Source organism: Hemitrygon akajei, chromosome 5 (assembly GCF_048418815.1).
Source record: "Hemitrygon akajei chromosome 5, sHemAka1.3, whole genome shotgun sequence".
In the NCBI taxonomy this organism is placed as follows: domain Eukaryota; kingdom Metazoa; phylum Chordata; class Chondrichthyes; order Myliobatiformes; family Dasyatidae; genus Hemitrygon; species Hemitrygon akajei.
This window is the reverse complement of record NC_133128.1, coordinates 83,248,628-83,275,970: the sequence shown is the minus strand read 5'-3', so window position 1 is coordinate 83,275,970 and position 27,343 is coordinate 83,248,628. Positions and strand designations below refer to the sequence as shown.

The 27,343-nt window shown below is 42.7% G+C and overlaps 2 protein-coding genes across 3 annotated transcripts in view; one reads left to right on the top strand and one right to left on the bottom strand.

Moving 5' to 3' along the window:
- Positions 1–999: 999 nt before the first annotated feature.
- Positions 1,000–3,791, bottom strand: dleu7 (deleted in lymphocytic leukemia 7). Its single transcript, XM_073045907.1, has 2 exons — positions 3,459–3,791; positions 1,000–2,976 (listed from the first exon to the last, which is right to left on the bottom strand). The coding sequence occupies exons 1-2, from the start codon at positions 3,771–3,773 to the stop codon at positions 2,770–2,772; spliced, it is 522 nt and encodes a 173-aa protein (XP_072902008.1). The 5' UTR covers positions 3,774–3,791; the 3' UTR covers positions 1,000–2,769.
- A 6,846-nt stretch (positions 3,792–10,637) lies between these two features.
- Positions 10,638–27,343, top strand: part of rnaseh2b (ribonuclease H2, subunit B) — a 54,430-nt gene continuing 37,724 nt past the window's right edge. Inside the window, exons 1-3 of one of the 2 annotated variants that reach the window (XM_073045906.1) lie at positions 10,638–10,841; positions 17,141–17,212; positions 24,506–24,613. In XM_073045906.1, the coding sequence (XP_072902007.1) occupies positions 10,781–10,841; positions 17,141–17,212; positions 24,506–24,613 (241 nt within the window). In that variant the 5' untranslated portion in view covers positions 10,638–10,780. The remainder of the gene's footprint in view (positions 10,842–17,140; positions 17,213–24,505; positions 24,614–27,343) is intronic. The other variant, XM_073045905.1, reaches the window with a different exon arrangement.

Below are 27,343 nucleotides of genomic sequence, written 5' to 3'. Positions count from 1 at the left end.
AGTGGTGAGAGTGTGGAATGAGCTGCCAGATGAAGTGGTAAGTGCGGGCTCACTTTTGACATTTTAAGAAAAACTGGACAGGTACATGGATGAGAGGTGTATGGAGGGATATGGGCCAGGTGCAGGTCAGTGGACCTAGGCAGAAAAATGGTTCGGTATAGCCAAGAAGGGCCAAAAGGCCTGTTTCTGTGCTGTAATGTTCTGTGGTTCTATGGTTCTCTTGCTAATTATATTCTGGTATTAGGAAGACAGTGATTTGACCAACTGGGAGCAAAGCACCTCGAAACACTTCAATAGTAATGTTGGTGATGGCTTATTTCCTACTGGCAGTAATTTAATAATAAAATAAAGTTTAAATAAGTGCATCTCCAGCCCCCTTCCCACTCAATGGTAACAATATCTTCTGAACACAGGGGCTTCCTTATCCTAGAGTCACTGCATAACAATCCTTCATTACTTGTACGATGTCATGTTTTATTTATGGTGTTGATGGTCAGTGGTCTCAAGCTGTGAATTCCCTGGGTTCCATTTTGAAATGCACTATCCTTATTCCACAGATTAGATGAACAATAATGGAGCAGGCAGATTTCAGAAAAGGAAGCTATTTAAAAATTCTCAATACAATGATTGCCTGCATGGCAAAAGTATATTTTAAACTAGGAAGAGCAGATGTTGTAAATCTGAAATGAACACAAAAACTAGCATAACCTAAGTACTAAACACAAACATAAGCACTAGATCCTTTTTTCAGATAAGCACTGGAAACATTTTCCAGGTCTGACAGCATCAACGGGGACCCCGAATTCTGATGGAAGGTCATTGTCCTGTTAACTCTCTCCCTACAGATGCTGTTTGACTTGTTGAATATTTGCAGCATTACCTGTTTTATTATAAGTTTCTGAGATCTCCCCAGCAGAAATTAAAGTAAAAAATTATTTGTTACAATGGCTGTGAAATGTCTTGGTGGTAGCTGGTTTAAAAAAAACTAGGAGCTTAGAATTCTGTGAACCCAAGACCTTAAATTTATTTTTTAAATTAAACTTTTTTTAAAAACTTTGCAGAAATCCAAGCAAACACAAAATGACATAACCTTGAGATTCGTATTGCTGCTCTCAAGTGTACAATGAATCAGTCAGATACAAACTCCCACAGCGGGAACCATAAAATCATCAGTTTTTTAAAAAGAAATTCCTCCTTTGCTGCAGCCAAGAAACCTTGCTAAACTCAACACCAGTACTCTGGATTGGCTTGTTTTATGCTATCAGATCTGTGAGCAACAGCTGTTTTCGTTTACACAGGGAGTTGCAAAACCACTAAGGTTGTTCACATGAATGTTATTAAATAAAATTTGATGCAAAGTCACATTTAAAACTCGTGATCAGAGGTAGACATTAATAAGTGACTTACAAGAGAAATTTTCAGAGAAGCTTCCAGAAGTAAGACTCTGTAGACAGTTGAACATACAGCTGACAACAGTAGAGAGAAAAAAAGCATCAGAATGTGGTGGAAGGTCACTGTCAGACACACTTCATGACCTGACAAGGAGGGGCTTGTTCTCACTTGAACTGGACAATGCTTGGCTGCTACTGATCATTTAAGTATTGGCATATAATGGTAATAGTCAACACTGTCTTTTCATCCTCCACTGTTTCTTTATTATGAGGATGCTCCACAGAGTGGCCAGTTTTGGACCAGTTTCCCCTCTCCTTTTGCATTCAATATCTCTGCTAGCTAATCAGATCAAGCCACATTATACTTAAAGCAAAATGGTAGATGGGATGGATATTCCTAAGTGAGAGAATGACATGTGTAAAACAGACTTAGATCATGAGCACTGTCTTCTTCTTTAAAGCTAGGTTAAAGCTCAACATTCCTCAAACTATTTGGACAATAGGCGCCCTCAATAAACATTCTCCTTTATAATCGCATCTCTCTGGGCCTCGACCATAGTCACTATAATATCATTGGCAGCAGTTCGTTCATGCACAACAATGTCTCTAAAACAGTTAGTGAGCATCCGCTTATGAACCTTGGCTACAATAAAGGCTTTCATTTAATCTTATTTTTTTCGCTTAATGAGGACCTTACTCCCTAGAAATGAAGGCTGTGGACAGATCCTGCTTCCAGTAATACAAATAGACTGGTAGAAATTGATCAGGGACCATGCCACCATTGGGGATGATGGTCATAAGTACAATGACATCAGACAGGGAGCCACCTACATACAGTGACATCATCAACATTCTCCAGTGACATCACTGCCTGTTGGGAGGGCAGCAAGCTCCCACTCTGACAAGCTGGCTAAGCAGGACTGACCAGCAACTGCAGGTCAATGGAAGGGTTGATCACATGTGGGTGAACTGGATCCACACTGAAATGAATGATCACAATCAATGAATCTTAACCATCCTTAAAATTAATGAGTGATCACCGATTTTATATATTTCAAAAATATATTTTATTGGATCCATTCCAAAAGTGGCCAACAGCTGTTGCTGGGAGAACTGTCTTGGTCTCCTTCTCTAGCACTTTCTTAGTAGGAATCAAACTAATTTTTTCTATGGATATAATGGTAAGTTGCCTCCCGTTTAACGAGTTTTCGCACAAGAAGGTATCTTTAGGAACACGCCCCCTTAGTAAACCGAGGGCGAGGTGTAATTTGCTTCTGGTGATGGGCTTTGAGTCTTGGCCATGCAGCAGGCAGCTTTGCCACGCGATGCCCAGGAACGTTGCGCGTGGATGTGAAGTGCTCACGAACTTTTCATCATTTCAGATATTGAGGTACTTTTGAGAGAGTCTTTTCAGCGGGTCAGTCACCTCCAGCTGTGATCCCGAATTGTCGGAGGACAATGAAAGCAGCAGCTGGTTAACAAGGCTGCGCAGACACTCCTCGACCGCTTTCAAATCTCCGTCTAATCGCAGGCAATCTTCCCGGGTTGCCAAGCGCTCGCAGGTATTCCGGAGATCCACGCTGAGCTGGGAATAAAAAGTAAACAGAAACTGTTTGAGAAGTGTAATAGTCTTGATAGCATGGAACTTGCTCGAATAAAACAAATGAACAATTATGGATAACAAATAATTTGGGGTTTATTTTCGAGAACGCCGTAACCTAAAGACGTTAAACTTTTATCTCCAATTGGTGCAGAATCAATGCTGGGTATATTTCAGAAGAGTAAGAATCAGAGACAGGTTTATTATCACCGGCATGTGTCTTGAAATTTGTTAACTTAGCAGCAGCATTTCAATGCAATACAGAATATTGAAAAAGAAGAAATAAATAATAATAATAAATTACAGTATGCGTAAATTTAATAGATTAAGATCGTGCAAAAACAGAAATATATATATTAACAAGTGAGGTAGTGTTCACGGGTTAAATGTTCATTTAGAACAAAACACAAAATTCTATTTTATTCCATTCAACATAGTTTTTAATTGACTTCTACTGGCCCTCTTACCTTAAACTCCACTTGGAAGTATATGCCTTTTAAGTGAAGCAAGGAATTTTGTTCCAGGTTTACTAAATCTGATGTTAAGCCGATTAGACGCTTTAATTTGCTCTCTCTCGCCACCTGCAAGATAGTTCTTCGCCTTTTAGAAGGAGTTGAGGACGGGGCTGATAGCTGGGAGTTGGATGCGGATGGTCTCACAGCCGGACCGGGGTCGGGCTGATCGACCCCGAGGTGCCGCTGATCCTCGAGGTACTGGCGTAGCGTGGCGAGAGCCGATTGCTGGTGCGCGATGCACCCTTGCAAAGTCGGCAGTCGCTGCATGGTCGGGATTCCCGCCGCTCGCACTCCACCGAGCGAGCTGGTTTCACAGCGGGTCGCTGCACAGGGTGGGCCAGTTTGCCCCGCCTCTTGCTCTCGATCAAATAGGCTGGGTCCTACAATGCAAACTAGCCAGTATCTACTGTCAACGATGAATTTGCCTAAATTCGATAAAACGGCAATTTGGCCAGCTGCAGAACTGCAGGAACACGAGGATCTAAGGATGTCGTCTTTCACCCACAGTGCCGGAGAAGGGTGGGGGCAGTCTCGTTGATAAAAAATTAAATTGCTTGGGCCAGTGTTGGAAGATGACATTAATATCTAAGGATAACACTCAAAAATATTGTCCGGGTGAAGGATCTCGACCCGAAACTTCGACTCACCTTTTCCCGCCTGACCCCCTGCGTACCTCCGGCTCTTTATGTGTTGCTCTAGATAGGGGTCACCAACCTGGGGCCCACGGACCCCTTGCTTAATGGATCCATGGCATAAAAAGAAGGTTGGGAGCCCCTGCGATCACTTGTGTCACTTTGGATGGGACGTGGTGCGCGAATAACCTGCTTCCCTGTGCTTGGCTATCAATGGACTTGATTCTGTCACTGTGCTTGCGGCGTGACAGCCTTGACCCAGTTGTAACACTGCCCCCTGAAAGGGTTTAGGCTGCACAGATTTGCATATATACTCTAGACCTGCTTCATCATCAGAGCTGCATTGAACAGGCTGGAGGTGTTCCCAGTATTGTTGTGGGCTGAGATAGTGAGGAAGGAATTCGCCCCGTGTTAAAATCTACTATCCGTGCGATGTCAGATAGCTGGCACGATATACTTTTTCTGAGCTTAGTTCCGTTGAGGTCGCAGAAGTTGAGTTCAAGAATTAGTACAGAGCCCATTTAGTGCGTTGCAACATTAGACTATATGGGGGGGGGGGGGTCAGTAATTTAAACTGATAACAATGTACCTAAACAACTAGTTTTAGTTGCCCACACAGTTTTAAAGTCAGAGTCACTGAACATTAAAACATACTGCACTAGCCGGGATTACCTATCCCAGTGAGTTGTGATGCAGTGACATTGACACTGCTTCTCTCCCCACAACGCCGACCTTCCAGGTGCTCCCGGCATTTTCTGCTCTTGGTTCAGATTTCAACTTCTGCACTATTTTGCTTCTATTACCCAATCTAATGCGGGCCGGAGAACAGGGAGCCAACAACATTTGTCAGGAATGAGTCCTGCAAATATATATTCGGTGGTTCTGACAATGTTTCAGGCAAACTATATGTATCAGTAGTGTATTTAATGAATTTGCATAAGTTCACTAAAACTGCAATTCAGTCAACTCGTTGGTGTTTGCGATAGAGCACAGGGTTGTGAGAGGGACCTTTTTCACCCAGAGAGTGATGGATACACACTCCTAGTCGCAGAGACTAGGAAGCGGAGTCACCAATAGCATTTAACGCCATGAGTGCTTAAATTGCTCCAGCAAGGAAAGCTACAGCAACGCACACAAAATGCTGGTGGAACGCAGCAGGCCAGGCAGAATCTATAGGGAGAAGCACAGGAGGGTCTCGGCCCGAAACGTCAACAGTGCTTCTCCCTATAGATGCTGCCTGGCCTGCTGTGTTCCACCAGCATTTTGTGTGTGTCGTTGTTTGAATTTCCAGCATCTGCACATTTCCTCGTGTTTGCGTTTTTAAGGAAAGCTACAGACCAAGAAGATGAGATTATTACTGAGGCGTGTCCACTGGTAGGTGTGGATAAATTGAACTGAATGACCCGTTTCTCTGCTGATTATAACTCGGCTGTTATTCATGCCTTTGCCATGAGATGAAATAGAGAAAAGGTTCTACTCATACTGATCTTTTAGTGGTGTGAAGAGGTTAAGACCCAGCCTGCACCTAAACCTTATGGAAGCCTCAGAGTGTTGCTGGGGTCTGCTTTTCTATCAGAAAATTTAAATAAAAGTTTCACCCTGAACTATGCTAAATAATGTGAAAAGTACATTCTTTTTCTGTTTAGTGCCCTCGGATCAATTTGTTAACAATTTCATCCTGACTATTTTGCAGGGGTACTCTCTGCTCTTCCTGTGCCTCTGTTTGTTTGTTGCCATCTATCTGTACATCTCCACGGGTCTGTGACTGAAATGTCTCAACAGTTCTAATTTAACTTCAGTGTCAGCCTACTTTCACAGCTCTTCATTGAGCTGCCTCCATTTTAAGATTATAATAAAATACCTTACATGCATATCTTTATAGAACAAAACAGAGGAGAATCCCTACCCTGGAGAGTTTTCCAACGTGCTGACCATTATTTACACTCCAATATACACTAGCATAAGAGATGGATCACACCTTTCTTATCTTGGAGACCTTGCTCTTTAAATTGGCAGCTGCAAGTCCCACATTGTGAACACTTTGAACCTCCCTGAGTTGCCATAGAAACATGTGTACTTACAGACATGTTTTTCAGAAATGTATTCATATGGCTTGGATGCAGAACATTTCTTTGGAAATGAATTTTAAACATGTGGGTGCTTTAAAGTTAGTATTGATCTATCACATCTACATTAGTCAGGTGAAAGCATGAAATGAACAAAAATGCTCAGTGGGTCAGGCAATATTAGAAAGAACAGACTGAAAGACCCTCTGTTCACTCCTACATTTTTATCAACACCTGCACACCTTTCCTACAGCACCCATCCATTCAATAGACGTAACTTCTCATCACTATCCACAGCTTCATACCAATGAAGGTGTGACATATGCTTAGGTTTACCATATTTGTTGCTCACAATGTGAAGACTGAATGTAGACTGTGTGACCAGTTTTGAGGATAGACTTGTTCAGTTTGCAAGGGTTACATGTCTCCTGGCTTCCAGATGACCAGGACGTTCACATCCATTCTGACCTCTTTGCCTTGGTCTCTTATATTGTTTCAATGAAACCACATGAAAGCTTCAGATATCTTCATTCTTCAATTAGACACATAACTGCCTTCCAAACTTGGAAATGAGTTAATAACTTAAGACAATAATTCTGCTAATTCTATTTACAGAGGTGCCAATGTTTGGCTATCTTTCAGAATGAAGTTTCAAGCCAATGAGTCAAAAATTCAGGTGGTCTTTTATATCAAACTATATGCCACTCAAGTTAACAGAGACTCTCATACTTTTTCTGTGGTAACAACAATCCAACCAACATTTATTAGATTGTGTCCCAGTTTATACCAAAATCTAGAGAATATGAGAAATTGGGATGTAATACAAATATGCCACTTTAATACATATAATAGATTTAATATTCCTTAATTTAGGTACACAGTCAGTGCACAGAACATGAGAAATATGAACACATTTTGTATAAACTTGAACAAACCTGTTTTATCAATGTGTTTATTTACACATCTGAAATCAGGGAATCCACTGTCACTTAGTAGTAATGACAAACATGGAAGAACATTGATATCCCAAATATAGGCCCAATCACTAATCCTACCAAATCATTTCCTAAACTAGACCTTCATTTTAATAAATAGTACTGAACCAGACAGTCAAGGAAGGTGACAACATATTTTACAACAAGGGAAACTCAAACCAAGTTGTGTGTCATAAATGAAACAATGGAATATATCAGCAAAGACTGATTTCCTCATCTTTTCCAGTATGGCAGATATTTACATAGCCATGCATAACCTAGCTCCCAAACATCAATACACAAGCACTGCCATATGATAAGAAGATCAGATAGAGATCAGGACTTGGGGCCCAGACTAATGCTCCCTCTTCTAACTGGGTCAAGGCTAAGATACATTAAAAAAAGCCCTAAAGAACAGACATAGGGTGATGAAAGAGCAGAAGATCCAGCAATTTGTTGATAACTGAAACATATATGGAGTCCACAACAGATGCCACCTCATTGGCTCTTCAATCAGTTAACCCTGGAACATCTGGACAGCAAAGACGCTACATGTTCTTTATCGACTACAGCTCAGCATCCCCTCAAAACCAATCAATAAGCTCCAAGTACTTGGCCTCAATAGCTCCTTGTGCAATTGCATTCTCAATTCCCTCACTTGCAGACCTCAGTCAGTTTGGATTGGCAATAACACCTCCTCCACAATCTCCATCAGCACAGGTGCACCACAAGGCTGTGTGCTTAGCACCCTGCTCTACTTGCTTTACACTTGTGACTGTGTGGATCATCACAGCTCCAATGCCATATTCAAGTTTGCTGACGACACCACAGTTGCTAACCAAATCGAAGGTGGAGATGAATCAGCATATAAGAAGGAGATGGAAAATCTGGCTGAGTGGTGCCAGACCTCTTTCTCAATGTCAGCAAGACCAAAGGGCTGATTGTTGACTGCAGAAGAAGGAAACAAGATCCACGAGTCAGTCCTCATCGGAGGATCAGCAACTTTAAATTCCTCACTGTTATTATTTTGGAGGACATGTCCTGGGCCCAGCACAAATTAAGCGTAATTACAAAGAAAACACAGCAGTGCCTCTATTTCTTTAGGGGCATGCAAAGACTTGGCATGAAATCTAAAGATTTGACGGGCTTTTATAGGTGCATAGTGGAGAGTATATTGACTGGCTGCATCACAGACTGCTATGGAAGCACGAATGCCATCAAATGGAAAATCCTACAAAAAGGAATAGATATGGCCCAGTCCATAATGAATAAAGACTCCCTCCCTCCCACCACCGAGCACATCTACATGAAACACTTTTGCAGGAAAACAGCATCCATCATCAGGGACCCCCCCCCCCCCCACCATCCAACACATTGATGCTCATTGCTGCCATCAGGAAGAAGGTACAGGAGCATCAATACTCATTCCATCATGTTCAGGAACAGCTATCACCCCTCAACAATCAGACTCTTGAACCAAAGGGAATAACTTCACTTGCCCCATCACTGAAATGTTCCCACAACCTGTGGGCTCACTTTCAAGGACTCTACATCTCATATTTATTATTATTATTGTTATTATAATTTCACTCTTTTTTGTATTTTACAGTTTGTTGTATTTTGCACACTGATTGAACACCCTAGTTGGTGCAGTCTTTCAATGATTCTGTAATGGTTATTATTCCTATATGGATTTATTGAGTATGCCTGCGAGAAATTTAATCTCAGGGCTGTATATGGGGACATATATTTTGATAATAAATTTACTTTGAACTTGCTTCAAGATCTTTTACAACCTTCCCAGTACCCAAGAGCACAGCATTCTGACATTTATTGTCCATCCCATGGTGGCCCTGATCGGGTGGTGATGAGCCACCTTCCTGAACTGCTCTAATTCCCCTCTGGCAATGTACTTACAATGCTATTGAATAGCCATTTTCAGGATTTCTCCTGGTTCTTTTATTATCAATCCTGTTTGTTAAATCCTCAAAAAAATCTCAGCAAATTTGTCAAATATGATCTCCATTTCAATAAACCACATTGATTTCTGGTTTTTATTTTGTTATATTTCTACTCTATTCTTGGTTGGTGCAACTGTAACGAAACACAATTTCCCTCGGGATCAATAAAGTATGTCTGTCTGTCTGTCTGATTTAGCTTGACGGTGCAGGGCCAACACCTCTTCCCCCCCATACAGAGGCCCATATCCCACTCAGTTCCTCCAGCAGTACTGTTTTTTGCTCCAGATTCTAACATCTGCTTGCGAAGGTGTTGAAGGCAGATACAATCATTAGATTTAAGATGCATTTAGACAAGTGAGGCATAGAAAGATATAGTCAATGCAAGCAGTTGGGATTGGAAACATGCATTTGATGGGTCTAGGGAGCTATTTCTGTGCTTTATGATTCTATTGAATCTATATTATATGAAACTCACAAGCTTCATTGAGCTTTTGTAACATACTGCATCTTGCTTTCACCTTTTAATTTTTTTTTACTTCAAAGAGAATTTTTTTTTCATGGTCAATGGTCCTGAGAAAACTTCCTTTAACACAGGTACCAACCAGCTTGTATTTAGCCCCTTCTTCATACCAAACGTGTCCACGTAGGTATTTCATTTCTTACATATTTAATTAGAGTAAAATAAAATATTCAATTAAGAAGGCAAGCGTTTTTACATGAAGTAAAACCAGGTGATGCTGCTACTGATGGACAGTAAGTGTATGAAAGGGAGGTCGCCGAAGCAGATGGATTGAAATGCGGGAGAATTACTAAATGACGAGGATGCAGGTGAGTTCGGACGCTAAGTCTTTGCCCTGAAGCATTAACTTTTTTTTCCATCCCTGATGCTAATCTGCAATGCATTTCCGATTTCCCCCAGAATAAGATGTAGGTCACTTGGAACCAAAATGAGACATTAAGGCGGTGAACTTTTGGAATTGTCTACCTCAGGAATCTGGTAGAGTAACTAAGCCAAGTCAAAACAGAGATGATGGGAATTCTAGACATTAAGGGATAGTGCAGGGAAATGGAGACGAGGTGAGAGTTTTAAATAAAAACACAAAATGCTGGCAGAACTCAGCAGGCCAGACAGCATCTATGGGAGGAGGTAGTGACGACGTTTCGGGCCGAAACCCTTCATCAGGAGTTTTAAAACCTGTCGAACGGCAGAGCGAGGGTCAGATTCTTAAGGTCTTTGTTTCTTGTTAGAAGTTTTCAGCAGGAACAGGTATGTTCGCCTTTCAACTTTCAGACACAACACCAGTGCTGCTTCCTGAATTGTCATTTTTTTTATTTTGCTAGTCGCTGAGGCTAGCGCCCGGCGGGAACGGCGTCCCTTTAAGGAGGACTGCACCAAATGGACGAGGTCGGGGTGGGCGGAGCTAGGCCTTTTTATTATACTGGAGAAACAAGAGAGGTCAACTGTTCTCTTATTCAGTTTTATTCATACGCTAGGAGTTTATTTGGCTGCTGCTCGCGCCTCTGAGTGGAGGACTTTCTACCGCCTCAGGTGGCTGTGACTTCGCTCTCCCCGCCAGTGCGGTGAGCCGAGCGAGGCGGAGTCAGCGGCGGTCGGGCAGCTTGGAGTAGGCGCGCAGCAAGATGCCCGGCAAAAAGAGCCGTGCACCGACCGCCTCCGACCAGTGGGTGGTGCTTGCCCCAGGTAAGGAGCGAACGGCGCCGGCTAACGGGGAGCGGCCTCCCGGCTCACGGGCGGATGCCGTCCCGGACTCCGAACCGCGCTGGCTGAGGCGCCGGAGCCCGCGGTCCAAACCGATCGGGACACCAGGGCGCGTGCGCGGCCGTCACAGAGCATGCGCGGTAACGTCGGGAGGGTCTGCTCCGCTCAGAGCGGGACATGTGGGTGGTATCGGCGGGGAGCGGAGGTTGTCCTCTGTAAGCCCCCTACAGCCCCCATCCCTCACCGTGGCCCCGAACACCTGCTTCCCAGTCCCAGGAAATGACTGTACTACTTTCGCTAATAAAAACACAAAATGCTGGCAGAACTCAGCAGGCCAGACAGCGTCTATGGGAGGAGGTAGTGACGACGTTTCGGGTCGAAACCCTTCATCAGGAGTGAAGTAACATGGGATGGTCAAGGGGGGATAAGAAGTGGGGGGAGGAATGGAGTAGAGAGCTGGGAAGTGATGGGCTGGGGGGGAAGGTGGAGAATTATGGGAAATAAAAGAGAAAGAAAGGTAGGGCTGGGAGGAGATTATAGTGAGGGGGAAAAGAGAGAGAAAGAGAACCAGACTAAAATTATAGATAGGGATGGGGTAAGGGGGGGGCAGGGGTATCAATGGAGGTCTGTGAGTTGAATGTTCATGCCGGCAGATAGGAGGCTACCTAGGTGGGAGATAGGTATTACTCCATCGACCTGCGTGTGGCCTCATCTTGACGGTAGAGGAGTCCATGGACAGACATATCGGAGTGGGAGTGGTCTGTGGAATTGAAGTGTGTAGCCACAGGGAGATCTCGCCACTGCTGGAGGATTGAGCGCTGGTGTTTGGCGAAACGGTCCCCCAGTCTGCGGCAGGTCTCCCCAATGTATAAATGGCCACATCGGGAGCACCGGATACAGTATATCACCCCAGTTGACTCGCAGGTGAAGTAGTGCCTCACCTGAAAGGACTGTCTGGGGCCTAGGATGGTGATGAGGGAAGAAGTGTGGGGGCAGGTGTAGCATTTTTTCCGTTTGCAGGGATAAGTGCCTGGAGGGAGGTCGGTGGGGAGGGATGGGGGGATGAATGGACAAGGGAGTCGCACAGGGAGCGATCCCTGCAGAAAGCTGAGAGTGGGGGGGGGGAGGGGAAGATGTGTCTGGAGATAGGGTCCCGTAGAAGGTGGCGGAAATTACGGAGGATTATACGTTGGATCTGTAGGGTGATAGGTGAGGACCAGGGGGACTCTATCCCTGGTGGGCGGGGTGAGGGCAGAAGTGCGTGAAATACGGGAGACGTGATGGAGGGCAGAGTTGATAGTGGACGAAGGGAAGACATCTTCTTTGTCCTGGAATGAAAGGCCTCATCTTGAGAGCAGATGCGGCGGAGGCTGAGGAATTGAGAGAAAGGGATAGCATTTTTGCAGGAGACAGGGTGGCAGGAGGAATAGTCTAGGTAGCTGTGAGAGTCTGTAGGTTTGTAGTAGACATCGGTGGATAGGCTGTCTCCAGAGATAGAAATAGAAAGATTTAGAAAGGGGAGGGAGGTGTCGGAAATAGACCAGGTGAATTTGAGGGCGGGGTGAAAGTTGGAGGCGAAGTTAATGAAGTCGACGAGCTCAGCATGTGTGCAGGAAGCAGCGCCGATGCAGTCGTCAATATAACTTAAGAAAAGAGGAGGACAGATACCGGTGTGGGCTTGGAACATAGATTGCTCCACATGGCCGACAAAAAGGCAGGCATAGCTAGGACCCATGCAGGTGCCCATGGCTACACCTTTAGTTTGGAGGAAGTGGGAGGAGCCACTTCAAGGAGAGCTTGGAGACCTTCCTGGTGGGGGATAGAGCTATATAGGAACTGGATGTCCATGGTGAAAATAAGGCAGTGGGGGCCAGAGAACTTGAAATCTTTGAAGAGATGTAAAGCATGGGAAGTATCACGGACATAGGTGGGAAGGGATTGAACAAGGGGAGATAAAACAGAGTTGAGATAGGCAGAAATGAGTTCATTGGGGCAGGAGCAAGCAGAGACAACGGGTCTGCCTGGACAGGCAGGTTTGTGAATCTTGGGTAGGAGGTAGAAATGCGAAGTGCGTCCCTAGCCCATTTCCCTTCAGCCTATCACTTCCCAGCCCTCTACTTCATCCCTCCCCCCACTTCTTATCCCCCCTCGACCATCCCATGTTCCCTCACTCCTGATGAAGGGTCTTGGCCCGAAATGTTGGCTACTCTTTTCTCACGGATGCTGCCTGACCATTCTTCTAGCGTTGTGTACGATTCTTTGATCCACAGCATCTGCAGTTGTATTCTTGTGTTTTAATACTCATCAGAGATTGTCTTCCTAGCGAAAGTGGTAGCGTAACCAGGACTTGTGATATGCACCAGCCGTTCATACGACCGTACACCACCTGTTCCTGTGGTTTCGCATGATCCTGTTTGGGGGGAGGGGGGCAAAGCAGGTGCTACACCTTGTCCAAGGGTGACCTATGGGCTAGCAGAGGGAAGGAGCTGCTTACACCCCCTTTAGGTACACACCTAGGTATCTCTGCCCCCCATTACCCAAAACTACATGGAGTAGCAAAACAAAAAGACAATACAAAATGTGTTCCAGTTACAGAGAAAGTGCAATGCAGGTGGACAAATGGAGTGCAAGACCCCTAATGAGAGATTTGGGAAATCAGGAGTTCATCTTTTAGCATTTGAGAGATCTGTCCAGGAGTCTAATAATAGGGATAGTCCTCAAGTCTGGTCTGGTGGTATGTGCTGTACTTTGTATCCGTCTTTTTCCTTTCCAGTTCATGTGTCTGTCTAAATGCCTTCTAAAACACTGCTATTGTATCTCCCCAGTAGTTACAATTTAGTAATTTAAAAAATAGTTAACTTGTACATCATTAAACATCCCCTCTAATATTATTATGCCCTCCATTATTTGACATTTCCACCCTGCTGGGAGTTGGAGGGGGGGGGGGGTTGGATTTCTACTCGTGGGAGTTGGGGGGGGGGGGTTGGATTTCCACTCTGGTTGGAGTTGGGAGGAGTAATTGATTGTGTAAATCTTAATGACTCATCTCATAAATTTGCATATTTCTATGAGGTCACCCCTCAGTCTCCGATATCTAAGCTTGTCTAACCTTAGCTAATACATTCCAATCCAAGGGAACCTCTTGTGCACCCTTTGAAAGTCTTGCGACTTTTCTGTAGTGCGGCAATCAGAGCTATGCACAGAACTTCAAATGTGGCCTAACTAAAAGTCAAAGCTGAGTTTATTGTAATATTCACAAGTATGTGTATGCACAGGTGCAGTGGAAAATTTTATTTGAAGCATCACAGGTATGTAGCATCACATAAGCAGCACTCACAAGGAAAACAATTTTTACAAGAAAGAACCTGTTTTAGTGCAGAATAATCAAATTGGTGATAGTGTTGCTAATCTCTGGTGATTAGGGTTGTGAACATGTCTTGAACATGTTTTGCAACATGAATTTCCAATTTTTATGCTCCATGACCCAATCAGGGAATCCAAATAGAATGTAAAACAGTACAATAGTGTTGTGCTGAACTAATTAAATTAATTAATTCTACCTCCCCAATGTTCACTCTGTGCATATTCATGTGCTTATATAGGAGCCTCCTACATGCCTCTATTATACTTGTCTCCGCTACTCCAGCACGCTCCAGGCATCTGTACTGGGGAACTTCGCCCCACACATCTCCTTTGAACTTATTCCCCTACTCTACCTTAAATATATGCCCTCTAGTATTAGACAATTTAGCCTTGGAAAAAATATACCAGTGGTCTACCTCTGCCTCTTATTCTTATAAACTAATATCAGGTCTCCCCTCAGTCTCTGCTGCTCCAGAGAAAACAGCCCAAGTTCATCCAACCTCTCCTTATAGTGCATGCTCTAAACACAAAGTGCACTGCAGATGTTGTGGTCAAATCAAGACGTACAAAAAAGCTGGATGAACTCAGCAGGTCGGGCAGCATCCGTTGAAAGGAGCAGTCAACGTTTCGGGTCGAAACCCTTTGTCAGGACATGCTCTAATGGAGGCAGCCTCTTCTGCACCATCTCTAAAACCTTTGATTGTGTCCTTCTTATAAAGGGGCAACCAGAAATAAAGGCCATGGCCTAATTAAACTTTCGTGAAGCTGCAACATTACATAACAAGAAATGGGGCTACTTCTATCCCAAAAGGACAGAAGGCTAAAACCAAGATAATGAGGCATAGAGTTTATGCTAGGAGCGATTTTGATTGAGACTTGGCTCGAAAGGTTATTTAATATGGAAATGTCTCCTCTCTATATACATTATATGGTTATATATGTCATATACATGTATAACCATAAATGACAATAAACTTGACTGACATATTCTTGGTACACAGCATTATGGGCATATTTTTCTATTTAACCAATACTTGGCCTTGAAACTAGTAGGCAGATTTGGGAATCCATGGTTTTTGATAAATTAGCATTGCACTGAAATTCAACACCTCCCCAAAGCTCTGCAGTGTTTTCCTTGTTGGGGAAATATGCTGGAGGAGTTCCAGTATTCACATTATTGCTGGTGTACTGCAGTGCAGCAAGTAGAGTTGTCACTTTATCATTTACCTCTTACGCACTTAACAACACCACAGAAATTTAGGCGTCTTGTGTAGCACATAATTAATTTCAAGTTGAATCTGTTAATTTCAAGTGTCACAGTCAACATGGATGAGGTGGACTGAGAGGTTCTGTTTCCGTGTTGTACATCTCTGATTTTTATGTTCACCTTTTAGGAGCCAAACTGGTTTCACAAAATGGGAGCTTGGTTTCATTTTCCTTTTTTTAGGAAGTACTCTTGCAGTATTAGAGTGTGGAAAAATTCTTCAGCAGAAGAGAAGGCAGTGAGAGATATTGAAAACTTGAGATTTTCTGGTGATTTGTTATGAAACATCTTTTTACATTCACTGTATCACAGGTCTGATAATCAGTAAATTCTTGAATTAGCTGACTTCAGTTGCTTTGAAAAGATGAAGGCTTAAGGGATGAAGATGATTTTGTTTTAGGAACATCAGTAATCTGAAATGCTTCTTTGGCTTGTGAAATGGCTTCAATTTCTGAAAATAACATTTAGATCAATCACATCTGTGTCCAGCTGGTTGACGTCTCTTGTTGTCAATGCTGGTGAACTGATGTACTGTTTTGTTACTAAACCGATGTTCACAGCTAGGTTTTATTTTCCTCAGTAAGTAGAGTTTCCTTTGGCTACATCTTTTGTCATTGGAAGCAAATTTGAATTTATGAAGCTCATGAGAAATTTCTTGAAATGTGCTGTAAGAAATGGAACTGTTGGTTCCGGAATGCTCAGATCTTGAAGAAAGTGAGTGGGTAGTTGAAGTAATGGGGAGCAGGTTCACAAGCAATAAATACAAAATGATCCAAACACAAAATTAATCAATGTTAATCAGTAGTTTTGAGGGTTTTTTTGTTTCTTGTGGTTTGAAATTTGCTAGCTGATCTGAAACACTGTCCTCTGTGCTGGAAAGGAATGGAGAAGAGTTGCCTTTTGCTAGTTTGCTTTTTATCAACCCTCATTACATTAAACTGGTAAAGCTGGAAATGCTTGTTTGTAATAGTCACTTTGTTGCAAATAGAATTTAAAATCTGCTCATCTACTTTTCTTTAAAAAAAATAGTATCTCAAGTGAAAATTAAGTTGGGTTATACTTCAATAATACCAATATGAGAAAAGAAAATGTAAAGAACTCAAAAGAAAGTCAACTGAAATTGTATACAGTAAGTTGCTTATGTCACCAGCTTCACTTGAGCTCTGACAAAGCATTGTCTGGTCTTCCTGGGATTAAAGAGAGTCAGTTGTTTCTATACTTTTCGAAACCTCAAAGATAGCACATTTAAATTGGAAAGGAGTTTCTGAGTTTTAAAAAAAAATGTTTACAGATCATGGGTTATATGTTGGCTGTCGCTGGGTGCAACAACAAAGTACATGTTCTATATTAAATGGTTAAATTGTGCTTCTTGATGCAGCCTGGTCATTTATGTTTGCTTTTACTCCTCTGACTTTCAAATTTTAGAATAACTTCAAGTAAAATGCTAAGAACATTCAGCAGGGCAGGCAAGAGAAACAGGATTAACATTTCAGACTGAAAAGTGTAATGAAGGATCTTTAACGTGACATGTTAACTCTGTTTCTCTTTCCACAAGACTGCCTGACCTATTGAGTGTCTCCAGCATTTTATTTTTTTATTTAGGTTTCCAGCATCTGCATTTTTTAATATATTTGGTTTTCATTTCCTGTTTCAGAGTCTGCTATTGATGCACCAAAGAAAAGGAACTCCGGTCCTGTTTTTACTAAGCTTCGCAATCCTAAAACAGGTAAGTATCAGAGTGTAACCGATGTGTGAAAGGTGACTGCAGATGAAGGGAAAAAAATTCAATGGTTAAAGAAATGTCCCAAAACAGTGAATTGCAGCACTGACAGTTTAGCCAGTGTATCATAGTTTTAATAGTAGCTTACATAACTTCAATAACTATGTTTGAAAAATACTTGACCTATGTGGAGTGAATGCATTCTTTGGATGGTGGACCAAATTCGTGGATTTATTGCTAAGTTTGAGTATTAAGGAGCATAGACAATAAGTTCAGTTGATTTGCAGATGAGCACTGATCAAAGTAAGTCTTTATTGTATAGAAATGATTGAATGAACAGCACATGAGCAGCCCATTATGTCCCCAACTAGTCTATGCCATGGCTTGTGTTCTACACCAGATTTTTTTCCCACCTCTTTTCAGTGAACCCCATCAGTATGATGTTATAGCAATTCTAGGAATGTGGCATATGAGGGGCAATTGATAAGTTCGTGGCCTAAGGTAGAAGGAGTCAACTTTAGAAAACCTAGCACATTTATTTTTCAACATAGTCCCATTCTACATATACACACTTAGTCCAGCGGCCGTGGAGCATACGGATCTTGGACCTCCAGAAAGTGTCCACAGATGGGTGATTGATAAGTTTGTGGCCCAAGGTAGAAGGAGATAAGTTATATAACTTTCGTTACATGCAGGTCAACTCTCTGAATGATTATGCAGAAAGTTCGAAGTTAATAACTCATCTTCTACCCTGGGCAACGAACTTATCAGTCACCCCTGATGTGTTATTAACTGATGCCAGTTTCTTTTGGCATTAGTCTGTTAAATTTGACACTAGGTTTCAGTGAAATCCAGTGGGGTTTACTTAAGCTAATGCCAAATTCAACAGATCTATGAGATCTTTTCCTGTTTGGCCACTGCAGCTAAACAAATGACTCTTTTTGTTATGTTGAAATAAAAATGAATTTTAATAGTAGGTCCAGTTATGACATTCAAATGTAGAATGCTGGGGAGAATACAAGTAAGTGGCTGAAACTTGTCTTTAACTGCTTTTGCTAGCCATGCTTAAGCTACTTGTCTGTCCAATGCTCCTGGTGTGACCTGCAACCTTGAGGTCAGTGAGGAAATGGTCTGGGGAGGCTTATGAGGCACTCTGTCAGCCACATGGAGAGGACTTTTATGGGCTCAGAGTGCATCACTGGTTACATCAACTTCTGTGTGGACTGCAATGTTGCGGCAAGAACTGTCCTTTGTTATTCAAATAACAAGCCATGGGTAACAAAGGACATTAAGGACATCCTGAACGCTAAAAAGAGGGCGTTTAGAGATGGAAATAGGGAGGAGCTGAGGACAATACAGAGGGACCTGAAAGCCAAGATCAGGGAGGCTAAAGACAGGTATAGGAAGGAAGCTTAAGTGGAAACTCCAGCAGAACAACATGAGAGAGGTCTGGAATGGGATGAGGACCATCACTGGGTTCCAGCAAACCAGCAACAGAGGAGCTGAAGGCAGTGTGGACAGGGCCAATGAACTTAACCTGTTCTTCAACAGATTTGACACTGTGGCCCCTGCCCATCCCCAACATGATTCATCTGTTGTCAGCCCTCAACCAACACATACTCCACTCTCCCCTCCTACCCCTCCTCACAGCCCTGCTCCCTGCTCTTGAGACTACACCACTCCCCCACCTGAAACCACCATGGTGGGCTTCACAGCTGAACAGGTGAGAAGACAGCTGAAATGTCTCCACCCAAGCAAGGCTGCAGGCCCGGATGGTGTCAGCCCCAGGGTGCTCAAAGCCTGTGCCCCCCAGCTATGTGGAGTACTTCACCATGTCTTCAACCTGAGCCTGAGTCTCCAGAGGGTTCCTGTGCTGTGAAAGACGTCCTGCCTTGTCCCTGTACCGAAGACACCGCGCCCCAGTGGCTCCAATGACTACAGACCGGTGGCATTGACCTCCCACATCATGAAGACCCTGGAGAGACTTGTTCTAGAGCAGCTCCGCCCTATGATTAGGCCACACTTAGACCCCCTCCAGTTCGCCTATCAGCCCCGACTAGGAGTTGAGGATGCCATCGTCTACCTGCTGAACCGTGTCTACGCCCACCTGGACAAGCTGGCGAGCACTGTGAGGGTCATGTTTTTTTACTTCTCCAGTGCGTTCAACACCATCTGCCCTGCTCTGCTGGGTGAGAAGCTGACAGTGATGCAGGTGGATGCTTCCCTGGTGTCATGGATTATTGGTTACCTGACTGGCAGACCACAGTATGTGCACTTGCAACACTGTGTGTCAGACGGAGTGGTAAGCAGCACTGGGGCTCCACAGGGGACTGTCCTGTCTCCCTTTCTCTTCATCATCTACACCTCGGACTTCAACTACAACACGGAGTCTTGCCATCTTCAGAAGTTTTCTGATGACTCTGCCATAGTTGGATGCATCAGCAAGGGAGATGAGGCTGAGTACAGGGCTACGGTGGGAAACTTTGTCACATGGTGCGAGCAGAATCATCTACAGCTTAATGTGAAAAAGACTAAGGAGCTGGTGGTGGACCTGAGGAGGGCTAAGACACTGGTGACCCCTGTTTCCATCCAAGGGGTCAGTGTGGACATGGTGGAGGATTACAGATACCTGGGGATATGAATTGACAATAAACTGGACTGGTCAAAGAACACTGAGGCTGTCTACAAGAAGGGTCAGAGCCGTCTCTATTTCCTGAGGAGACTGAGGTCCTTTAACATCTGAGGATGTTCTACGAGTCTGTGGTGGCCAGTGCTATCATGTTTGCTGTTGTGTGCTGGGGCAGCAGGCTGAGGGTAGCAGACACCAATAGAATCAACAAACTCATTCGTAAGGCCAGTAATGTTGTTGGGGTGGAACTGGACTCTCTGACGGTGGTGTCTGAAAAGAGGATGCTGTCCAAGTTGCATGCTATTTTGGACAAGGACTCCCATCCACTCCATAATGTACTGGTTAGGCACAGGAGTACATTCAGCCAGAGACTCATTCCACCGAGATGTAACACTGAGCAGCATAGGAAGTCATTCCTGCCTGTGGCCATCAAACTTCACAACTCCTCCCTCGGAGTGTCAGACACCCTGAGCCAATAGGCTGGTCCTGGACTTATTTCCACTTGGCATGATTAACTTATTATTATTTAATTATTTATGGTTTTATATTGCTAAATTTCTTCACTCATCTTGGTTGATGCGGCTGTAATGAAACCCAGTTTCCCTCGGGATCAATAAAGTATGTCTGTCTGTATATCGGTGAGATTCGATGTAGATTTTGAGACCATTTCGCTAAGCACCTACTCTCCATCTGTCAGAAGAAGTGGGATCTCCCAGTGACCACACACTTTAATTCCACTTCCCATTCCTATTCGAATATGTTTATCCATGGCCGCCTCTGCTGTTGTGATGAGGCCACACTCAGGTTGGAGGAGCAACAGTTTGTCTGCCGTCTGGGTAGCCTCCAACCTGAGGCATGAACGTCTATTTCTTGAACTTCTGGTAATGCCACCCCGCCCCTTCTTCACCATTTCCCATCCCCTTTATCCTCTCTCACCTTATCTCCTTGCCCTGTCATCGCCTCCGTCTGGTGCTCCTCCCCCCACTTTCTTTCATGGCCACCTGTCCTGTGATTTCCCCATCTCCAGCACTGTATCTCTTTCACCAATCAACTAACAAGCTCTTTATATCACCCCTCCCCCTCCCAGTTTCACCTATCGCCTTGTGTTTCTCTTCTCTCCCCCACCCACCGTTTAAATCTACTATTTTTCTCCAGTCCTGCTGAAGGGTCTCTGCCTGAAATATCGACTGTACACTTTTCTATAGATGCTGCCTCGGCCTGCTGAGTTCCTCCAGCATTTTGTGTGTGTCTTGTTGGATTTTTCTGTTTTAAATAAATGTACATATTCTAAACTATTCATTCTTTAAGCATGAACCATTGCATGTTTTTCATCACGTTTTAATTTAATTTAAAACCTTGATTTGGATTGAATGAAATCAATTTGCTTTTTAATAAAAACTGATGTTTTATTATGACCACTCTCCCCTAAAATCCCCTTGAGTGTAGCATTATTCGTTAACACTGACTCATTGCATTATACCAGTTTTAAGATAGCTGGTTCTCTCATTCAGTTCTCAGTACAGTCGGCCTTCCTTATCCGCAAATTCCGCATCTGCGAATCGCGAAAATCTGGAAGTTCTCTTCCAGCACTTGTTGTTCGAGCATGTACAGACTTTTTTTCTTGTCATTATTCCCTAAACAATGCAGTATAACAACTATTTTACATAGCATTTACATTGTATTAGGTATTATAAGTAATCTAGAGATGGTTTAAAGTATACGGGAGGATTGCGTGGGTTATCGTGGATCAGGATCGAAAAAAATCAGAAGTTCTCTTACTAAGTAAGTCGGAAAAGGTACATCCGGTATTACTTAGCGTCAGTTTGTCAAACGTTTGCATTCGTATATAGTATATATTTTACCTTTCTATGCATATAAAACACTTGAGAACGTATGTTTCAGTGCCGGGCTCAGGAAGTTCCCGAGTTTGATCCAGTGACAGACCGCTATCGAGGGCGCTGTCCACCGTGCTGGGTTGATGTGGAGGATCAAAAACCCAAAACCCAATACCGTAGATTCCGGACTACAGAGCGCACCTGATTAAAAGCCGCAGGCTCTAATTTTACAAATAAAATCAATTTTTTAATTGTAAAGGCCGCACCGGATTTTAGGCCGCACCGCTACTTTTAAATATACATACGTATCGGTAACACAAATTACGTTGCATATACTTTTTTACTGAACAGCACGAACAACATTCCAATATCTCCTAGCGACTGGTAAAAATATATATACTGCAGCTTACCAGGAAAAGTTATTGATCGACTTTAACTTAAAAGCAGCGTTTTCGCTCGGGTCTAATCGGCTCTGACGCGCTTGCGCAATGCGATCGGGTCTAATCGGCTCTGACGCGCTTGCGCAATGCGATCGGGTCTAATCGGGTCTGACGCGCTCGGGTCTTGCTTTTCTTCGAGTATTTTCCATGTTGATGAGGGTGAGTACAAATGACTGATTTACAATAATTTAATTGTGAAAGTGCGCTTGATTTATCGTACAATTTCATTGGACCTCTGTGAACTACTCATCAATTTTATTGGTCTACTGTTACGAGGCAAAATGTTTACGAGGCGGCATGAAAAAAAACCATGTATTAGCCGCTCTGGATTATAGGCCGCAGAGTTCAAAGCTGTTCAAAATGTGGGAAAAAAGTAGCGGCTTATAATCCGGAATCTACGGTAATTAAACCACTGCGTTGCTTAGTAATAATTGTAGCTTTCATTGGGGCACAGCCTTTCTCACTTTATCCTTTAAAATTGTTCCGATAGTTGACGGACATAGCCTAACACTTTTCCAATGACCGATGGCGTTTCACCTCTTTCGGATCGCTTTATTATTTCTACTTTATTTTCATTCGTTATCATGATTATTTTTGTGAACAGAAACACTGCAGATTCAGATCTCTGCTGGCGGCTCCTAATATCCACCACACTGAGACACATTAAATAAGGTCTGGGGTTTCACTGGGTCCTAAGGTCCACTACATTGAGCAAACACGAGGAAATCTGCAGATGCTGGAAATTCAAACAACACACACAAAATGCTGGTGGAACACAGCAGGCCAGGCAGCATCTATAAGGAGAAGCACTGTCAATGTTTCGGTCCTGACGAAGGGTCTCGGCCCGAAACGTCGACAGTGCTTCTTCTTATAGATGCTGCCTGGCCTGCTGTGATCCATCAGCATTTTGTGTGTGTTGTTCCACTACATTGAGACAGGTTGAATAAGGGACTTAAGCATCTGTGAATTTTGGTATCCGTGAGGGGTCCCAGAACCAATCCCTCGCGGATAAGGAGGACCGACTGTACTGATCTAGAAAGCCATCCTGTGTACAAAAGGTAAGTTTGTCTCCCTTCGCACGATTGCTGCTGATTTGACTTATGTGGTCAAATGTCAGTTAAGGTTCCCTCATAATTATTGTATTACTATAGTACATGTGCCTTTGATCATTATATTACATTGGGGGTTGAAAGACAATGTCAATGTTTTCTGTCTTGTTATTTTATTTTAACTCCACCCAATGCTAAGTTTCTTTCTCCCTCCTGCTTTTATCCTAAATTAGGGCTACCTCTCCACTCCTCCATCTTGCCTATGTCTTGTATCTATTGGACTATACCACTCGTGTCTCAATATTATGTATGCATTTATTTATTTTCTGTAATTGCACAGTTTGCCTTTTGCATATTGGTTGTTTCTGCCTTTATAGGTTTTCATTGATTCTGTTGTGTCTCTCCATAAGAAAATGAGTCTCAGGGTATTGTATGGTGGTGATAAATTTACTTTGAACTATAAGTTAAGTATTATAGAATTTTGAATTCAAGGCCTTGGTCTGTTTATAACTATCCCTCTATAAAGGCTAAACAGATTACACCCTACTTATTTCTATTTGTGCCTTCTGCTCATCTACCTTGATATGAATGGTGTGGATGCTTTATTTTCCCTGGCTCTAGTTGGAGGTCAATTCTTATGCTTGTATACATTTCTAACATACTGTGATTATTGTTTAAGTTCACTTCACTTGAATTATCCCAAGCCTTATCTACTACACTAGTTATTTGATGCTCTCATTTGATACTGTAGAATCCCTGGATAAGCAGTTAGCTTAAGGACAGAAGCTAGTAAGTTGTGTTTAAGTGGTTGGACTGCTGTATAGCAGACAGTGGTGTTCTGATGGGGTAAGTGCTAAGGTCTCTCCTCCCATCCTATATACTTTCTGGCAATGCAATCCTTACCCCCACACTTCAGCTGTAAAGTTGCCCATTTTGTCCCCACTTTGTCATATTTTACAGTCAATGGTGCATTTTCACTTTTCCCCCATACATAATTGTTGATTTTTTTTTTAAATCCTGACACTCAATACATGACAAATCATGATTCTTCACTTCTCTTACAACTTCTCATCTCCTTCTAGTTCTTTGGATCATTTTCTTAAACTTGTTCACTGACTTGAAACCTCAGTACTGTTTCTATCTCTGTTTTTGTCTATTTGTGCTTTTGTGTGCTTCCAGCATTTTCTGCTAATAGTCTGGTTTTTTGTCTGCAATGCTTTGGTTTTGCTGCTGATCTGTATGGTGAATTAAATGTTACCCATTTGATTGAGTCTTCTGATTTCTACCACTGTTACAAACACTGAACAGAGCTTTGAGTGTATTTAATTTTTCTCTGTCTTTTTCAGGAAGTGCTGCCTTGTACCTTTTTAGCAGTGATTGCAAGCAGGTTTATGAAGTGAAGGCTTTTGATGAAGACTATCATTCTTGGTTTATTGGTCAGTCTGTTCAGCGTGGTGAGTATTCCTGTTGTTAAGTATTTTTTATGGTCCTTCATTTGTTGTTATGATTACAGTCATGCATGACACATTTGTAAAAATAGCTCTACTAATTTAGACAGTAAATTATCTTTTTGCAATACAGTTTTCCATTGTATTTGGTGCACAGAAGACACAGTAATTTTGAAGGTGTGTAGAGAATTCACAGTAGCAGAACATCTAGTCAGCGGTGTGAACATATGGCAAGCATGCACGAGACAGCACATGCCAAAGTTTTGTTGGCAATGGCATGCAGTGCCATCCCTTGACTCTTTAAATTCCATCCATAATAAAAGAATACATAATACAGAAACATACAGCACAATACAGCCCCTTCAGCCCACAATGCTGAGTCGATGATGTACTTTCTTTAGAAATTACCTAGGGTTACTCACAGCTCTCTGTTTTTCTAAACTCCATGTACCTATCCAGGAATCTCTTAAAAGACCCTATTGTATCCACCTCCACCACTATCGCCGGCAGCTCATTCCACTAACTCAACACTCTCCGCGTTTTTTTTTTAAAAAAAAAACAACTTGCCTCTGACAAACCCTCTGTACCTACTTCCAAGCACCTTAAAACTGTGCCCTCTTGTGATAGCTGTTTCCGTCCTGGGAAAAAGCCTCTGACTATCCACATGATCAATCCCTCTCATCATCTTATACACCTCTGTCAGGTCACCTCTCATCCTCCATCGTTCCAAGGAGAAAAGGCCAAGTTCACTCAACCTATTCTCATAAGGCATGTCCCCCAATCCAGGCAACATCCTTGTAAATCTCCTCTGCACCCTTTCTATGGCTTCCACATCCTTCCTGTAGTGAGGCAACCAGAACTGAGCACAGTACTCCAAGTGGGGTCTGACCAGGGTCCTATATAGCTTTCTTAACCACAGAGTCAACCTGTGCAGCAGCTTTGAGTTTCCTATGGACTCAGACCCCAAGATCCCTCTGATCCTCCACACTGCCAAGAGTCTTACCATTAATACTATATTCTGCTATCATATTTGACCTCCCAGAAAGAACCACCTCAGACTTAACTGGGTTGAACTCCATCTGCCACTTCTCGGCCCAATTTTGCATCCTATCAATGTCCCACTGTAACCTCTGACAGCCCTCCACACTATCCACAACACCTCCAACCTTTGTGTCATCAGCAAATTTACTAACTCATCCTTCCACTTCCTCATCCAGGTCATTTATAAAAATCATGAAGAGTAGGGGTCCCAGAACAGATCCCTGAGGCACTCCACTGCATGCAGAATATGACCTGTCTACAACCACTCTTTGCCTTCTGTGGGCAAGCCAGTTCTGGATCCAAATGATTATCTTTACAGTCATATAAAGCAGCAAATTTTTTTTTAACAGCCTAAGAGCAGCGAGATGTTTTCACAGAAAATGTCGCATGCTGGCTTGGTGCCAGCTAGATGGTTGTGAAAACACATGATGTTGGGTGATGTGTTTGAAATCCTCACAGACCTGATCAGTATTTGGATAGTAAATGATTGGGCCAGTTGGCAGCGAGATTTTTATCTTCTGTCAGTTGTGAGTTTGCAGGAGTGATAAAATATGTGAAGGACTGATTAACCTGGTCACGTTACCCTTACACGCCACTGGTTGAAATATGTAAAAGAATTGACTGGTCAGCAAGTTAACCTTTCAAAGAATAGTCTCCATGACAACTGATGATGAACTCAGATGGTGAGTGAGGTCGGTTTTGTCAATCTGTTTGCAAAGTATGTTGGACATTGACTGATAAATAGGCTTTTGCTGTATAGCAGATGAACAGGCTTTGTGTACAAAAGCTGACCTTAAGAAACTATAAAGAAGGTAGTTCATTTTATTTCTGGGTCTTTGAGGGGGAAAAAAAATTCAGAAATTGCTGAGTGAGGTGAATTTTGTGTGCACAGGATGACTTGTGTACAACAGTGTTCTTCAGCTTAGTAGACATACTGTCCTTTTACGATTTGAATGTTTGGATGAAAATTGTCCGTTCTTAATGAATGAAAATGTCTTGTCAAAAATTATGGCATTGTGTGGATTTGTAGACTGATGCTTTTCTTGCCCATTTCTCCTCACTTTTAAATGACTTGAGCATCAAATTGCAGGGATCTGGCACAACACAATGTTATGTTTAATAATATTACAAGCCTTTGAAATCAAACTGGAAGTATTCAAGCAGGATGGTGAATTTAACACTTTTAAGTATTCCTCAAACCTATAAACACAGAACTGATGGTGAAATTTTTGGGGGAAAAAATGCATTCAGAGTCTTCCAATGCAATTTTGAACATTATTGGTTCAACTATTGAATAATTTTCTTCAAGAGTTACTAAATTCAGGTCATTTGAAGGAACTGCAAAATTCATAAAGTATGCAGACACTGTAACATGAGAAAACTGAATTTGGAAAAGTTGCAGCACTTCTTTTGGGTAATTTTGAAATGCAGTTAATTTTACAAAGGAGCTCAATTTGGAGGTAAAAATGTGTAAATTTAAGAGATGAACTAGAAAATATTGAAAGTGATTGGTTAGTGACTAGATCAAAGCATAAAAATCCAGACAGAGGTTCTGAAACTCTAGAATTCCATTTCTGAGACTTTTAGTTGTCTGAAAAATCTTGCATTGACAATATTAACAGTATTTTCATTGACATATTTATGTGGGTCACTGCTTTCAGTGAGGAACTTGGTCAAGTCTTCAGTAAGATGCCG